Raw genomic sequence first — 17442 nt, 5'->3', positions numbered from 1 at the left:
CTTGTGAGGCCCAGCAGCAACTGGCCCAGTGGAACCGAGAAACTTGAGATTGGGATGATTCTATTTTCTTTTAGAGAGTCAATTCAAATTTAGTCAAAATTGTCCTTTTCATTAGAAGAAAAGAAGTGCAAGAAATATCCACAAATAAAGATCTCAGTCAAGAAGTTCACTGGATAAATATTTATGGAGTGGTAATAAGTGCCACATACTATTCTAGGAAAATAAAGGTGATCAAAACAAAATCCTTACCCTTATGGAGTTTAAAAACCAATGATAAAATTGTATGTGTATTGTATGTATAACTGAATCACTTTGCTGTACACCTGAAACTAACACAACTTGTAAATCAACTATACTCCAGTATAAAATAAAAAAAAGTTTTAAATGACAAAATTACATAGGAAACAAGCCTGAGAAGTTAGTACGGGTTCTAGAGCAAATAACATGGGCAAAAGTGGATAGAGAGTACAGGGAAGGGTCTTGAATTGGGGTTGTAGTCTCATGTAGGGTGGTGAGGGACATTTTACTGTTAAAGTGACTTTTGAGCAGAGACCTGAGGAAGGGAAGGTACAGTAATAAGCTTGGGAAAAACATTCCAGGGAGTGGGATTTGCATGCTGTAGGAATACACAAAATTCATCATGGCTAGAGCTGAGGAAGCAGGAGGGAGAGTCATAGGGACCAAGTCCTATTGAGCTGTTGACTATTTTAGGGAATTTGGCCTAGCCTCTGTGTGTCAGGGGAAGCTGCTGGAGGGTGTTGAATAGAGAAGTGATGTGGTCTGACATGTTTTAAAGGCTTAATCTTGTTACTGTATGGAAAGCAACTGGGGAGATGTGATAGAGCAGGTTCCCAGGAAGAAGATTCTGAGATAGAGATTAGCATACAGGAAGTTTTCCCTCTTGGAAGTGCTCTCATGACCAACACCAGTGGGAGATGGGAAGGAAACAAGATTACACAGAGAGCGAATTGGGCTGCAATGAAGTCTCAGCAAAAGGCTACCCAACTTGAGGGTAGCTCTGAAACTGGGTTTGTGCTTCAGCATTGCCTCAAATTGGAACAGGGGTGCCAGGTTTTTGTATGGATGCATCAAGCAGCCATTGGATACAGGCTGCCCCTGAGAAAGGGGGTGACTTTACAAGGAGCTTTATTCAACCAGGAACAACTCTTGGAGAAGATAAAGAGCTGAGCACTGTCACAGTACTTCCAGCAGCTGGGAATAGTCCTCCAGCCCAAAGGGAGATGTGGGTGGTTTATCAGAGCATCGACTATAGTAGGCAAAGTGGAAGCAGGGAGACCACTTATGAGAAAGTGATTCAGAAAGGAGATTATGGTAGGTTCTGCTACTAGGACGTTAGAAGTAGAAGTAATGAGATAGATTCATTTTCTGGATTTATTTTGAAGGGAGAGCTGACAAGTTATACTAATATATTGATGGGGGGTTATGAGAAAGCAAGAATATCAGTATATTGACCAATACTGATATATTGATGGGGGATTATGGGAAACCAACAAAAACCAATATAAGCCCTCATTTTTGGCTTATGCAATGAGAAATAAGTACAACTATATGCTGGTGGGGAGAAATTAGGGGGAGGGGGTGGGAAACAATTTCAGGAGAAACACAAATAATTCAGTTTCAGATGTATTAAGTTTCAAATCTCTGTAAAATATCTACGTGAAGATGTTAGTTGGCTATAGGAGTGTATTATTCAAGGACACTGTACAGACTGGGGAAACAAATTTGGAACTCAATGGCTTATAAATGTTAATTAAAGCTATGGGACTGGATGAGATTATCCAGGAAGTGACTCCTGGGCCACTTCAATGCTTCAGGGTCAGATGGCATAAAGCAGGCAGAGAAGGAGGGTACAGGGGATAAGAGGGGACCAAGAGAAATGGTATAGCAGAAGCCAAGCTGGAAAGTAATTCCACAAGGGGAGAGTGATCACCAGACACTTATTCCTGTTTGATATATGTTTCTTATCATTGTCTCTGTTCCCCTTTCAAATTCTACCATGTACAAGGCCTATTTGCCTCTTCTGAATATCTAAGTATGTCAAACATTTTCACTTAGGTGCTAGATTTTCTTCAATACTTTGAAGCTCTTGGTATACTTGAATTAAGGTGGACTTTTAGTATCATTTTACCTAGGAGGATATACCCTCTAGAGAAGAGACTCTACAAGCAGTAGTAACAGGAATAGAATAAATCCAGATAAGGCCAGCACAGATGCCAATATAGATGAGGCCAAATTTAGACTGTGGCAGTGTGACCAAACTCAGGTTTGGCTGCTTGTTCCTCAAGAATCCAATACTGAGGCACAAGTGTTGGGTAAAAGGAAAGATAGCTTTATTGAGGAAGCCAGCAATCCTGGGGAGAAGGTGGACTCATGTCCTAAAGAACCAACTCCCAACTCCCCAGGTCTTGCTTGGAGATAATATACAGAAAAGAGAAAGGAGCTACATGCTGGGAAGAGGGTAGTATTCTATTTTCAGAGATGATTATCATGATCATTGGTGCCAAAGTTTCATCACGTCTTGCTTATGATTGGAACATCATTTTGCCATGAGTCTCTGGTTAGTTATCTCTAAAAAATAAAGAACAAGCATAAAAACAAAATAGAACAACTAATCTTCCATTTCAATATGCATCATTAGCTTATTCTTTTGTAAACTAAGTTAAAGTTGAAGGGGAACTAGGGCAGGAGTCAGGCTTAGCATACTTGAAGCTGAAATTCCTCAGTTACAACAGGATCTCATGTTTTTTTTTGTTTTTTTTTTTTGTGGTACATGGGCCTCTCATTGTTGTGGCCTCTTCTGTTGTGGAGCACAGGCTCTGGATGCTCAGGCTCAGTGGCCATGGCTCATGGGCCCAGCCGCTCCGTGGCATGTGGGATCTTCCCAGAACAGGGCACGAACCCATGTCCCTTGCATCGGCAGGTGGACTCTCAACCACTGCGCCACCAGGGAAGCCCCCTCTCATGCGTTTTTGATGAGATGTCAGGATTCATTTAGATATCATACAGCCAATTCTGAGTTGTAATTATGATTCCTACAATCACCTATTATTCTGGAGCAGGGGTCCAAACCCTGGGTGATTCCCATCTTCAGAGGAAAAACACCACCCAGAGCTAAAACAGAATGAGAAGTGATTCTGATGTTGGTTACCAGGAGTAGAAACTAAGTGCAGAAGCTGAGTGAAAGCTCCCTGGGGATGGCCCGAGGCTGCTTCCCCGAGCAGGCTAGATTCAGCACATCACTTGCCCTCTCCTCTAACTTCATTCACCAGTGGTGTAGCTGTGAAGGTGTCTCCTTCATGAGAAGGAGACTTCATGAGAATGGGTCCAAGTCTTTATCTTGATGTCTCCTAGAGCTTAGAATAGTGCCTGTCACTCAACAGGGGTTTATTAAGCTGAATAAATGGGATTTCTAGTGACTTTTTTTTTAAGCACAAGGCATAAGAGGAGACAAATAGATTTCTGGATGGTCTTGACAGCTGGATCTGTTTAATCACTTACATGTTTCTTAGCAATATTTTGTGGAGGTGTCTATTTTTTTTCCCCTCAAATTTGTTTTCCATGTCAGGAAGAGAGACTATTTGTTCTATACTGTTTGTTTTAAAAGTAATACCTTAACATTCTCTTGGCTGGAAGGTATTGCAGTAATATCTGTTTAGTCAGAAGGGTGAAGGATGCCCTACTTCAGCCATCAATAATGCCAGAGTTTAAAGAGAATTTTGGATTATATTTGTCTGTTGCAACGTTCAACAAACTTTACTTTCTTTTGGGAATAGATTATTCAACAGAAAAGTTTGTGCTCCTTAATAGGAGAGAGATCATTAAAAGTTTGTGTTTATAAAATGCTTCAGGGTCTTAGGCAGACCCTACCTGGCCTTCTTTTCTATAGAAAAAAGTAGTTGTAACTGGAGGCTAGACTCTCCCCTTCTCCTACCCCCAATCCTGTGTCAGTAATTCACTTGGTCTTCATCATCCAAGACTGAGGCCTATTTTTTGACCAGGTGCCATCATTTTCTATTCCAATGAGGATGGTTTCTATAGAAATTGTTCTAAATACATGTGCTCTTTGAGTATATATGCAGTTACTAAGCAGATGGCTGAAGCATGCTATTATAATGCATGACTGTTCTGCTTTTTGTTAAGTAAAAATTGTCTTCTATCAATATAAGGAATAGTCTATTTTGCCAACAATTACTAAGAAAACAAGGGAAAGAAAATGAGTACAGAAAAGTTACCAATAAGACACAGAACAAAATAACAAAATAATAGATTAATTTCATTGGTTCTCATTGTAAAATGACTCAAGGAAGAAATCAAGTAGGACAAAGGATAGGGGCTAAAGTGTTTCCTCTCCCAAATCTGACTGTACCAACATGTGTGAATATTGCTTTATGTTTGGGGGAGGGAATGAGAAAAAAGATCAGAGGGAGAAGGACAGAATGAGATATATGAAAATAGCTTCCTTATTGTTTGAATCCACTTAGAATAAACTGATTGAACCACTGACAAGGGATGTATCATGGAGATGAGTGTGGTCTCTAGAATTTGTTAAGGCTCCCCTATTCAGTAAGGAATAGGAATTAGGATTTTATATATATACATATATGATGATATATATATGCATATACATGTATTTATGTAATGATATAAAATCTTTTTTCCTATTCCCTACTGAATAGCATCAAAACACCTTAATTCAAGACCTCTGATGATCTACAAAGGGGAGGAGAGATGAATCAGAATGTAGAAAGTTGGTTACCAGGGATTGGGGGTGGGGGTAGGGAATGGGGAATTATCGTTTAATGGGAATGGAGTTTCAGTTTGACAAAATGAAAAAAGTTCTGTGGATGGATAGTGGTGATGGCTGCACAGCAATGTAAATGTAATGCTACTCACTAAACTGTACACTTAAAAATAATTAAAATGGTAAATAAAAAAAATCTCATGATCTAGACTGAACCTACTTTTCTAGTCTTATTTGCCTTTATTCTCATGTATGTTATTTACCAAACTGCGTAACAATAGTGTTCACAGGTGTAATGTTTATTAAGTATTTGCCTGACACAGAGCTTTACATGCTGAATTTAACTGTAATTTTCATGAGAACCCTGTGAAATAAATACTATTCTGATCCACATTTTGCTGGTGGGGGACTGAGCCTTCGAGAGGTCCTGTAACCACAGCTTAGCCCCAGGTTCCACAGCCAGTGGGTATTCTGACTCCCTAGTTCCCTGCTCTGTGGCTACCCCTGCTGCTTACTGCCGTTCTGATAGGTGCCTTCACCTGAGCTTTTCTCTCTGCCTGAAATAAAGGCTATTCTACCTCACCTTCAGAGGTCCTATTCCCCTACTCTTCTAATTGAGCCCAAATGCCACTTTATCCTTGCATTACTTACCCCAGGTGACTATGATATCACAACCCTCCAAAAATTCCTCTAAGTCTTTGCTACTCTGAGTGTCACAGACCAGCAGCTGGGTACCACCGGGAGCTCATGGGAAATGTTGAATCTGAGGCCATACCCAAGATCTCCTCAATCAAAAACTTCATTAAAAAAATTATTTTATGCATTTAAGAAAAATTATTTACAGTTGATTTACAATATTGTGTTAATTTCTGCTGTACAATAAAGTGATTTAGTTATACATGTATCTATCAATACATTCTTTTGCAGATTCTTTTCTATTATGGTTTATCACAGGATATTTAAGAAACTGCATTTTAAGATCTCCAGGTGGCTTATGTATAAACTTTGAGAACTTCAGAATGGTAATTTTTCTCTTCTTTTTTGCTTTGCATCTCTGTATTTGTACACCTGTTTTATATTCCCAATTGGACTGTAGCTCTTTAAGGGCAGGAGGGTATTATAGTCTCTTGAATATCCATAAATATACATAGCATAGAAGAAGGCACATAATTTGTTCTCTGATGTAACACAGCACTCACATTAAAAATTTTAGATCATTTACTAGGTCGAAAAGTACTGGGTTATTTGGAATAGTTTTTCCCAGTGTGCTAACAGTATCACTTTTGACAATTGGTTCACTTGTAATGTTTCCAAGAATTCAGGCTTCTGATAATGGTGAAAATGTTAAGAGGTATAATCTAGGTCCCTAAAATAAAACCTTCATTCCTTCCCAGAGCATTTGGTCTATAACCAGCCCTTGTGACACAACGTCTTTCATCACCAAAGCACAAATATAGATATTACAGATTTGGAAAAAAATCAACACTTAGAAAATAGAAGTGCGAAAGCTGAAGACTCCAATCAATTTCACATGTAAAGCTTTGACGTTTGTCTATAGTCAGGAAACTCACTGTCTTCCAGGAACATTGGAATGGAATTTTGTTTTGACAAATATTTGATTCCAAGCTCTATTTTAGAGCAAATTTAGTTAATAGTAAAACTTCAGTCACTAGAGACACTCCTGTACCATTGCTCACTAGGTACATGCCAAGGACCTCTAATTAAAGCTATTGATTTTTGAAGGGATCGCTGTGTGTTTTCTCATTCTTTATTTAGACCCAGTGTTTGCATGTATTGGTACCTCTGAATATTCCCAGTGAGTGTGACCAACTGATTGCTGGGATTGTCAGCTGTGTGGGTCCTTCGATCAGCTTCTTGTTGCTGTACAATCTGCCTTCTCTGTTCTTTTTGCAGAATGTTTAATTGCACTACATGCATGAAAAGAAAAGAGGGGAAACACATATAGGTGGTAATTCTTTTTTTACTTCTACTGGCTCCATTTCAGCAGTCAATCTGACCTCTCCTGAAGTTCCAAATCTAAAAATTGTCTGAACATAAATCTACTCTTTGGAGCTGACAAAACCCTTTCGTTCAGGGAGGATTCCTCGTTACCTCTTTTTTAGAATTCTTTTTTTCCCTGCGAGTGGGTGTGTTGTTTCAGGGAGTGGCTCCCTTCCCACCTCACTCGTTGGTTTGCTCACGCCCTTATGGGATGAATCAATGCTTCCAGAAAGCCGGGGGCTTCCGAGGGACTGCGGGAACAATTACTTCCAAATGAACTCGTGCATCTTAGCAGGGAGCATTCAGACCACACCCCAGGTAAAAGGATGTCTTTCCTTCATGCTTTTGAGAACTTTGAAAGGCTATGCACTGTGGTGTTTGCTGCAAGAGGGTTTGAGGGAGAGATGCCTGGGTGTAGATAAATTTGACTGAATCAAAATGAAATGTTATAGACAGTTAGTGGAAAGGATGAGCAGATAAAGGCAAAACTGCTTACTGGCAACCAAAGAAGATGCTCAGGACAGTCCTTGGCGTAGTGTGAGTGCTGAGAGACACCCTGTCATGTTTCTTCTCAACAAGAAGCTAGTGGCCATCTGTGAGTGTGGGTGTCAACGTCAGAAGAAAAATAACTTTTAGGGAAATAGAAGAAAGGAAGGCGCTGGAGCCCGAAACTGAGCAAAGGAGAAGTGAGCCTGCATGGCACGGGGGGGAAAACAGTTTCTTAAATTATTAGTCGAGTGGCCGGTGAAAAGGTGACAGTCTCAGAGTTTCGAGCACTTGAAACTATACTTAGGAAAAGCTTTTCATCCTTTCAGCTCTAATTTTTATTATTAAACTAGTTTCTCAAGGATAGGAACTAAAATGCGTTTTTAAACAACACTGACAATGGAAAGTGTTAACTGGCATTTAACCAATGCAATGATATTAACATGCATCTGGTTCTGCTTTGTGTGGAAAATGATTTTTCATCACCATAGCAATTCATTTCTGGGCTCCATTGGAACTGGTCTATGGTATGCAGTAAACAGCATAATTTTTCTTTTTCTTTCCTGAATAAGGGATTCAGCAGTCCACCGGCTAACACAGCGTTCTTCATCTAAATGTTGTATAGTGTAGCTAGTATAATTTCAAATCCTTTTCCAACTAAATTTTGTGCAAAAAATTCTGTACATTCTTGTTAGGATAAGAGGATGCTTGGTAAAAGTGATGAAAAGAGCCCCATGCTAACAATGTACTCCCAGCTTAAAAGTGAATACCAAACCATTGCCGTTTTTGTGGTTAATCTGAGGTTATGTGTGTGTATAGGAATTTATCCCTGATCTTGTTCTCTGACAGTAAACTAGGAAGATGAAAAGTCTTTAGTACTGTTGGATTTTCCATTTTTATGTTATTCTTGATGACATTATATGTTGGCTCAACTAATATTAAAAACAAACTGTTCTCCTTACCTGGTGAAGAAATTTTATGCAGGCTATGGATGTTCCTGTAAGAAAATATAACAATAAAAAAGAAGGAAACAATTTTACTTATTTTCAGTTGCTTTCATTGTCAACATTTGGTTATGTTTAGAAATTCCTTTGAGGATATGTTCTAAAAGCACACCTCATTCATTGAAGTATCCACTTTTATTCATACCTTGTTTCAATTTTATTCACTAAAATTGTAACTATTAACCTTTAAAAAGTCAATAGTTTACAATGTATCAGTAGTGACAATCTATTTGTATTTTAGAGACTTTAGTAGCAAGCTAAAGTAAAGAAGTAAAGTTTTGGAGAAATAAATCTTGGTCACTGTTAGAAGGCAAAGTCACTTACTGTTAATAATGGTTATATGTATTTTGTAAGCACAGGGCACTTATACTGAAGTGCATACATCAGTATTTAAATTTCATCTGGATAGAACATAAGATAGACCTGTAGTCATCATGTGGGGAGATGAGGACAGGCCTATAGCACCTGAGGACAAAGTCACACTTTTACCTCTTCTTTGACTCCTAAAAGACTATCTTTATTTCCTACTCAAATGAAATTCTATGATAAATTATCTGAACTACCCTCAGTGATTTCCTTGCTAAAACCCCTCTCCACCCATCAAGATATTGATGAGATTAGTCATGTAAAGAAGACTTCCTAGAAAATAACCCATCTAGAAAGTGTGTTGTATTGTGTATCACTGATAAGACTAGTGGGTTCCCTGAATCTCATGAGGGATCTAATGTCCCTTCCTACAAAGGAAAGCATTGATTTATTATTTTTGGATGATAAGCCTGGGAATTGTGACCTGACTGCCATGGGGGAATAGACAATTATTTTTAAAGGCAGAAAATAATATTGAAAAAGGGAAGTTGGCTCAGAAGGGTTTGTCTGTGTGTTTTTTATGACCTAAGGAATAGGCATTGTTTCTAGAAACCCTAACCCTAACCCTACCCTGTTATAAGCCTAGACCTTATAATCATCTAGTCTTACCATCCTACTAAATCCTAAGCTCTCGTAACCCATACTGTGACCCTGGGCCATTCTCCCCAACACCCACCATGCTTTCAAATCTGATTCCTGAACCAAAGAGACCACTAGTCCCTTAGTCTGAAGTCCCTCTTCTTCCCTGTCCACATTGAACTCCATGGTTGACCCTTTGCTCTTCTCCCATCAGTACCCTCAGTTTCCTGACACTCACAACATTCTTCTGCCAGAGACACCTCTGAACATCAGTTCTATAAATGCTGCAATTCACTTTCTCTGTTCCTATGATAGGCAGTTGAGCATTCCTGGAGACATTATCAAAAAGCCAAGCAAATTGCTTTTACTACAAATTCACGGATTTACATTTAGGCTGAGCCCTCACAATAGTCTGTCAATCCTTTTACTTATTTATAGTCAGGCCTCTTTCCCACTGCATCATCCTACATCAATTGTGTTCCAGGCTTTTCCATTTCTCTTAAAATCCTGTGTCACCTTTGCTACTTCTTCCTCAGCTACTGGACCACTTAATGGTAGAGCTGGATGATTCAACCTTGGACCTCTTCTTTTCTTATTTGTGCCGACTCCCTTGATGATCTCATCTGGTCTCATGGTTTTCAATACCAAGTATAGGTCAACAACTATAATAATTTTATCTCCAACACAGACTTTCCTCTGAACTTTTCTCCCATCCCCACATTTCCACTTAGATATATATTTGTCATATCATATTTGATCTTTATTTTCAAACCAGCTTCACCTCTTGTTTTCCCTGTTTCAGTGAAGAATATCTTATTTCTTTCAGTTATTCAGGTCAGAAGTTTTGTACTTTTGTTGACTCTTGTCTGCCTCTTATATCTCACATCTAATTTTTCAGCAAATTCTAAGTTTTTCCTTTAGATTACAGCCAACCCAAGTTTTACCTATCATTTTCTCTCCTATGGGTTATTATACTAGTCTTCACAGCACTTATCACAATTGAAAATCCTATTTTATTGCATATTTATTTGGTTTCCTCCCTCCCACCAGAATGGGTAGAGGTTTTTGTTCACTGTGTGTCGCCAACCCCTAGAATAGAGTCTAGCATCTGGTAGGCATTTAATAAGATCTTGTTGAGTAAATGAAAGTAAGTAGAAGGCAACTTATTCAAGTGAGATTTGGTTTTAGTAGGAGTGTAGTAGCAGGACTGATGGCTATGTAAAAGGACAAAGATGTAGGTGGGTGACTATATGTGGTGATGAGGGTTTTGGAAGTTCTCTTCGGATTGCTTCAACTATCTCAGTGAAGTGGGAAACAAAGTTGTCAGCTCAGAGTGAGAATGAGGAAGAAGTTGTAGGGGTTTGAAGAAAGAGGAGAAGGTGTGAGTTTTCTAGCAAGTGGGAGAGTAAATGGGCTCTGGAATTGTATAATATGATTACAGAGAAGAACTAAAGTGCCAGCTTGAAGCTCAGGGTCATAAATTTGAAGTGAAACCAGCAAGTGGGGTCATGTGATTTTTTTCTGTAGCCACATTTACCCTTGTGGTGCAGGAAGAGAGTAGGTAGATGGTAGACTGAGTGACCACTATGATTTACCCAAAGTGGATGGTGATGTGAGAGAAGGCAAGACATTTGAGGGGCATGCACAGGAGAAGTTGTGGTCAATTCGGTCATTAAGCCTGGCCAAAAAAAAAAGAAGTCTGGGAAAACTTAATGTTGGAAGGATCAGTAGGCTTTCATTTTGGTGGTTTCCCAGAAATGTTGGAGTCCAGAATTGAAGAGATGGTGTGGAAAGAAAAAAAGTGTTGATCAGAGAAGGAAAAAACCCTGAAATTATGGTGGTGTTGTGGCTACTGGTTGTTGTTGAGGATGTGAAGGGCAAGGAAGAGTAGAGGTCAGTGAAACATGCTACTGGAAAAATTACCCATGGGATAGCATATTGGGTATTATAAAAAGTGTGGTGTTAGAAGGAGTGGAATTAACCCCAGGAGTAAATCTTCAAAGAAAGAAGGGTTTGACTTGGGGGCGGGGAGATGGCTGTAACAAGAAGAGGTAGTGAATGGTGTAGACTTGTGGATGGCAAGAGCTTCAAACCTGGGTTTGTAGGTAAGAGGGAAGAAGAATGGTCTGGAAGCAGAAAAGAGTGCATAGAGGATACCTAGCCTACTTCTGGTGGGTCACCCAGTGTGAGAGGAAGCAGAGAGCTTCTCGGGAAGTAGAGTCCTTCAGCAGGAACCATGGTTTAGTTAGAGTCAGGACATGTAGAGAAGAGGTTAAGGATGTGGAGGGATGTGTGACAACTGCCTGAATTCCAGAAAGTGTATGGTGAAAAGTTTCCAAGAGTTGGATCATGGTATGTTGCTGAAACTCAATCTCTGTTCACCAGTGCTGAATAGAAACTCAGAGACAGAGTTTTGGGTGAAGTAGAAAAGACTAGCTTTTATTGCTTTGCCAGGCAAAGGAGGCCACAGTTTGCTAATGCCTGCAAAACTGTGTGTCCCGCCCTGGAGGGGGTAGTGAGGAGTCTTATAATGTTCAAGAAGCAGGGCGTGGTCAGCTCATGGACATTCTTCTGATTGGTTGGTGGTGAGTTAATTGGGAGTCAGCATCATCAGCCTTCTGGTTCTAACCGGTGTGGGGTCTATGTGCTTTTGGGCAGCAAACAGTTAACTTCCTCCACCAGGTGAGGGTTTCAGTATGTGCAAAAGAGCTCAAAGGACATGGCTCAGAATATTATTCATAGTCCTTGAGGAAGAACTAAAGGTCCTTGACTTTGATTAATGGCTAAAGTATTATTATTTTGTCTTGCTTGAGTGTTTTCCTTTCTTTCTGCCTTTTCTCACTTCCCTGATTAAATTTATTCTTTGACTAAAGTTTTTCTACAGGCAAAAAGCAGGTGAAGGACATGGGTGGGGATCTATTCTGGGAAGGCCTCATAGGGTCCTTCTCGGTTACAGGTATAAGAAGGGAACAAAACTAGGGGTGTGCATTGCACACAGAGATACAGGGATTGCTGGGTTTCTCGTGCAGCTGATATGATCAGGTTTAAAGGGCATGTTGAGATACGACACACAAGGGTGGCACAACCTGAAGGGAGAGGAGCCTGGGAGTTCCTGCCAGGGCTATTGCATTTCTTGTGACAGAGGCATGGAGGTGGCAGCGTGGCAGTTTCACTCTGACTAGATGGGGCTGATCACATCATGAACATGGATTGTGTACAAAATGAGTCCCCTCACCTTCCAGCTTATCTCGCTGCCTCACAGTCAGAGCTTTTCTGTATCTCCATTAATTTTCTCCATTCTCAGAGGAGGCCATGTTCTTTCTGTTGTTGCTTTAGCTTTTTCTGCCCACTTCCTCCAGGACTTTGCTCCACTTTCCTTCTTACTGGTTCCTTCCTCGAGTCTACAGACGTCTTCACGTCTATCCTGTTACAGACCAACAAGGGCACCTCTTTGACTGGACTTTTTTTCTAACTACTCTCCATCTCTCTTCCTACTTCTCACCCAAACGTCTCAAAAGAGAAATCTCCAGCACCATCTTCTCTTTCTGCCTTTCCATTTAGTCCTCCATCTATTACTCTTGGCTTTCTGTCCTGATTGCTAGCCTTGGGTCTTATAAGACCAGCATTACCTATCTGACATTCTAATGTGACAATCTCATTCCCAACCTACAGTACTTGGTTCTCAGTGTCAAAAGGACAGAACTCAAACTTGATTCTCACCCAGTGCTGCTTTCCATGCCTTCACTCAGCTGGTTTCCTCAGCCTGGAAGACCCTTATCTTTCTCTTCACTAGGACTTAAATTCCAGGTGCTGCGTTTTATGGAGCTTCCCAGACTGGGTAGGCATCCCTTATCGCTTTTCCCTTCCTATTCTGTGCATATGCTTTTCCTACTTATGACTGGTCTATTGGCTGTTTCTTATTTGCTGTTATACCTCTAGCTCCTGAGTACCTGCCACACAGCAAATACTTTAACAAAATGGTTTTTGAATGAATAAAGAATGAATGAAAGAGAAGGTATATCCTCGAGAAGAGGCATTGGTATCCTGGTAGCAAGAAAAGTAAACTTTCAATTTTCGATTCACATTTTAGCATTCTCATTAATGATATATGTCAGAAGTTTCACGCATGCTTGGTGATTTTGAGTCACACTGAACCTGCTAACCCAGGGTTAAATGGATAAAGTCCTTGACCTCTGTGGGGTCATCACAAACACAGCATCTTGTCTGTTTTGAAATTAACTTTTATCCATGTTAACTTGCAACATTCCAGCAGCTCAACTTGCCAAGCTGCTCTTCTGTTGCCATGTCCTACAGCAGGGTCTTCCTTGGGTTGTATTTCTTTCTCTGATAAATATTTTCACAAAAAAAGGATCGGATACACTATGAATATTTTAATAGATGTTCTCTTTGCCAACCATACACATGATCATAGGGCAATAGGCAATTTATCAAAATAAATGAGATAAATATAATATGTAGAGAGTAAAGTCAAAATAAACCTTTGATAAGACTGAAAGTCTAATTTATTACGTGTCTCATAGGTCTCTTCTGGTGATTCTGAAGCCAAACCTCTGATCTTCACATTTGTCCCCACTGTCAGAAGACTACCAACCCACTCCCAGTTGGGTGACACCTCTAAATTCATTGTTAAAATTCCTGAGGAACCAAGTGATAAGACTCCAGAAACTGTAAATAGGGTAGGATTATTTTTTACTATTTTTTATATCAAGCAATTAACATTAAATTATCCATCATAATGACTTGCAAATTTGTATGGGTGTTTATTTTCTCTGCTTAAAGTGAGATAACTTTGAAATCTAAGATTGGCTAAAAATATAACTATGTAATAGGAACTTCAGTGTTATCAAATCTCAGGTTCTCTCCAATACATTATTCTCAACCCTTTTGATTTGACATCCTTTTGTTTGCTGTTCACATGATATATTCAACCTCCTGGCCCCTCCCCTCCCAAATGTATCTTAATAAAAACAAAATTTTTACAAAGTTTAAATTTATCTTTAAAGAATACTAGATAAAAGAGCAAGGTGTTATTTTACATGTAACAGATTAGCAACATTAAAAAAGTGTAATATCTGAATTTGGGGCAATTGTGGATATGTTGGCATGCTCACACTTTGCTGCTAGTTTTGTGAATTTGTACAATTTTGGTGGAAAACCCTTATCCACAGTCACAAAACTGTCTATAACCTTTTAACGTTTAAACTCTTGGAAATGCATCCCAGAGAAATAGTACAGAGGAAAAAAGTGTTATATAGGAAAATAATTAGAGAAAAATAAAAGGAGCCTAATATCTAACAATTAGAGAAAAGTTAAGCATATGATAATACATCACCTTGACAAAGTTATAATTATAATGGTTATGTAATTTCATGGAACATATTAATCTTACAATATTAAGTGATACAATAGATTATAAAGTTGTATTTATACCCTGATTATACCTATCTAAAGAGGGACCAAAACTGAAAAAGAAATTAAAACAAACAGACAAAAACCTAAAAATGACTTGTGTTAGATAGTGACATTTTGGGTAAAAAATAATTCTCTTTAAAATGTATTTTAATACTATCTTATTATAAAGAAAATGTGACTGGGGGAACTTTGTGGTATTTTTGAGCCAACTTGCAGTAGATAAAATTATCTGATTCTCGTTGTCTATATGAAAACATCTTATCTAGCAAGTAGTAATATATAACCTGGGACTTACAATGTCATCTTATTTCAAAGACTGTTGGGACCAAATTATTTGAGAGAAATTCTGAATGCTACATAAAGTACTTCTGGGAAGTTTCTCCCTAACAGTACTCAAGTACACGTAATATATTCATGGGATCCTTTGTGATTAGGTGCTATGAGTGTGGGACTATGGATGTATGAATCAATCTTGGTTGCAGATCTCTGAAGCCTCCAAAGATAAGGATATTCATTTACTAATGGCAATGGTATCTACACAGCCACAAGTTTTGATTGACCATTAACTAAACCCATGACAAATCCCCATTTGTTTTGTGAATGTCTTTATGGAAAACATTGCTCTCTTCCTCTCTTTTTAAAAAGTCATATCAGGATTTATTTGAAAGCAGGTTTTGCTGACTTTGATTCTGAGCCCTAAATTGTTTGGGCTTGGACCAGGACAAACAAGTGGGCTAGTAAAAGTAAACCATTAGCTTCAACCTAATCTCTCCTATGCCAACCTGATTTTTAGATATATTCATAAAAACTTTTGTCCTTGGAGGTTATAAGCAGGTTAAGGTTTTCAGAAAGAGTACATGCAAAAAGCATTTACCAAAGCAACATCAACGCTTTTATGTCTCTACATTTATTGCAGTCTGATTCCAATGAGTACTTGATCTTGAATGTTGGGAGCCAACGGGAGAGAGACCGAGGAACACTGACTTATCCTTTAGAGGTCAAGGACAAGGCTTCCCAAGGAAGGGGATTTAAAGCAAACGAACCTCAAGGAATGCAGCAAAGTGACCTCTTCAAAGCTGAATATGTCTTTATTGTGGACTCTGAGGGGGAAGATGAAGCTCCAAGCAGAAAAGGTGAACAAGGCCCCCCAGGAGGGATGGGCACCACAGCTGCTCGGCCCACGTCTCTAGCAATCTCCTCCAGTCTGGTCTCTGATGTGGTACGCCCCAAAACTCGGGGGGCAGACCTCCAGGTTCTGTCACATCCTGAAATGCCTCATGGGATGGCTCCTCAGCAAAAACATGGGCCGGTAGGTTTTTCTTCTTGTCATTAAAAAAAAAAAAAAATGTTTCATACCCCTTGTCTGCAAAGGCCTTTCTATTTATTCAAGGCATCAAGGTGTACAAAACTCTCAAGGAAAGAGATATTAAAAAAACTAAAATCCCAAGATCATAAGCTGTCACAGTGTAAATACAGATAATAAATTCATAAGAAATAAATTTCATAAGATGAAAAGGATTATATACAATTATGCTGTGAACTGGCTGAAGAGAATATGTAAAACACTTACCTGGAGTGGATTTGGGGGAATATTAACCCTTCCTTCTGAAAATTCTTGGAGAAGGTCAGTACAGGGAATTTCTTAGGAGAGAGTTCTTGGTGGGCTGGGTGCCTGAAGAAGCACATTTCAGAGATGAGAAAGATACAGCAAAAAGACATCAACTGGATGTAGACACTTTACTTTTAAACTAGTAAAAGAGTAGTAAAAGGATACACTAGGAATTAAGAGTGTGTAAGGAAAATCATTTCCTCCTGTGTGACTTCAGGGAAATATTGACTGTATTCCTGGAAACCACCAGAAGCAGGGCTGGCCTCAGAGAATTAGGGAGAAGATCCCACCCCAAAGCTTAGCAGCAAGATTGAATGGTTCTTTTAAGGTGTAAAGGCTTTGATACAGTAGGAGAAGACTCATAGCTGTGATGGCAGGAAAGAAAGGGGGTGAAGAAGGTGGGATTTTGAAGGGAAAAAAATAGAATGACTGGCTATTTGTTGTCATGAAGTTATCAGATGACTTTGACAAGGCATAGAATGTCAGGAATGCAGAGACTGGCTTGGCTTTGGGAGAAAATAATGGGTGCAGAGCTCCCTGTGACAATGAGCATGAGTCAGTACCAAGTTGTCCTATTTAGAATCTGCTAGACCAGGCACTTGCAAGCATACCAAAGTAGTTGGGAGAACATTTTTATTGTTGAGTTGGCCTTTTGGTACTACTAGAACCTATGCAAAACTTTAGCATAGGCATCCTATCTTTGGTGCCACCTTATCTTTATGTATGCAGCCTTCACTGGACTTCCTGGTGATGTATTTATGTCACCTTCAAGCATCCAGTATCCTCATGTTGTCTTTTGGTGATAAAAGACTCTCACTGAGGTAGCACCATCCAGGTCTATTGGACTAAAACATTTATTTCTTCCTGAAATTTATTCTCAGCTAGTTATTGGGAATATTCTAATCATATAATTAAACATATTCTCAGTAAGTGGTGGTAGGCTTAAACATTTCTTTCTTGCCTTAGGAAAGATGATGAAATAAGCAAGTTGGCAATGTGGAAGTTTCCATAGTGTGTGGAGTGTAGTTTAACGTGGCCTTTGAAGATATGGTGATACCAAATATAAATAAAGAAATATATTCTTAATGAAGCAATGTTTGGATTTTCAATTTACTCTTTTCCCCAACTGATAGATTTCTTCCACTGAGTTGGTCATTTATTTTGTTTTCATGTGACCAAATATATAGAGGGCAAACCAGAGA

General features: G+C 39.2%; 1 protein-coding gene across 1 annotated transcript in view; it reads left to right on the top strand.

Annotated features, from left to right (window-relative positions):
- MLIP (muscular LMNA interacting protein) overlaps positions 1–17442 on the top strand; it is a gene marked incomplete at both ends in the record, with an annotated part of 294935 nt that overhangs the window by 111678 nt on the left and 165815 nt on the right. Inside the window, 2 exons of the mRNA XM_079712627.1 lie at positions 13740–13895; positions 15548–15940. Coding sequence (XP_079568753.1) covers positions 13740–13895; positions 15548–15940 — 549 coding nt within the window. The remainder of the gene's footprint in view (positions 1–13739; positions 13896–15547; positions 15941–17442) is intronic.

The sequence above is a fragment of the Hyperoodon ampullatus genome (genome assembly GCF_949752795.1).
Source record: "Hyperoodon ampullatus genome assembly, chromosome: 10".
Lineage (NCBI taxonomy): Eukaryota > Metazoa > Chordata > Mammalia > Artiodactyla > Ziphiidae > Hyperoodon > Hyperoodon ampullatus.
This window is presented reverse-complemented; position numbering and strand designations above follow the sequence as displayed.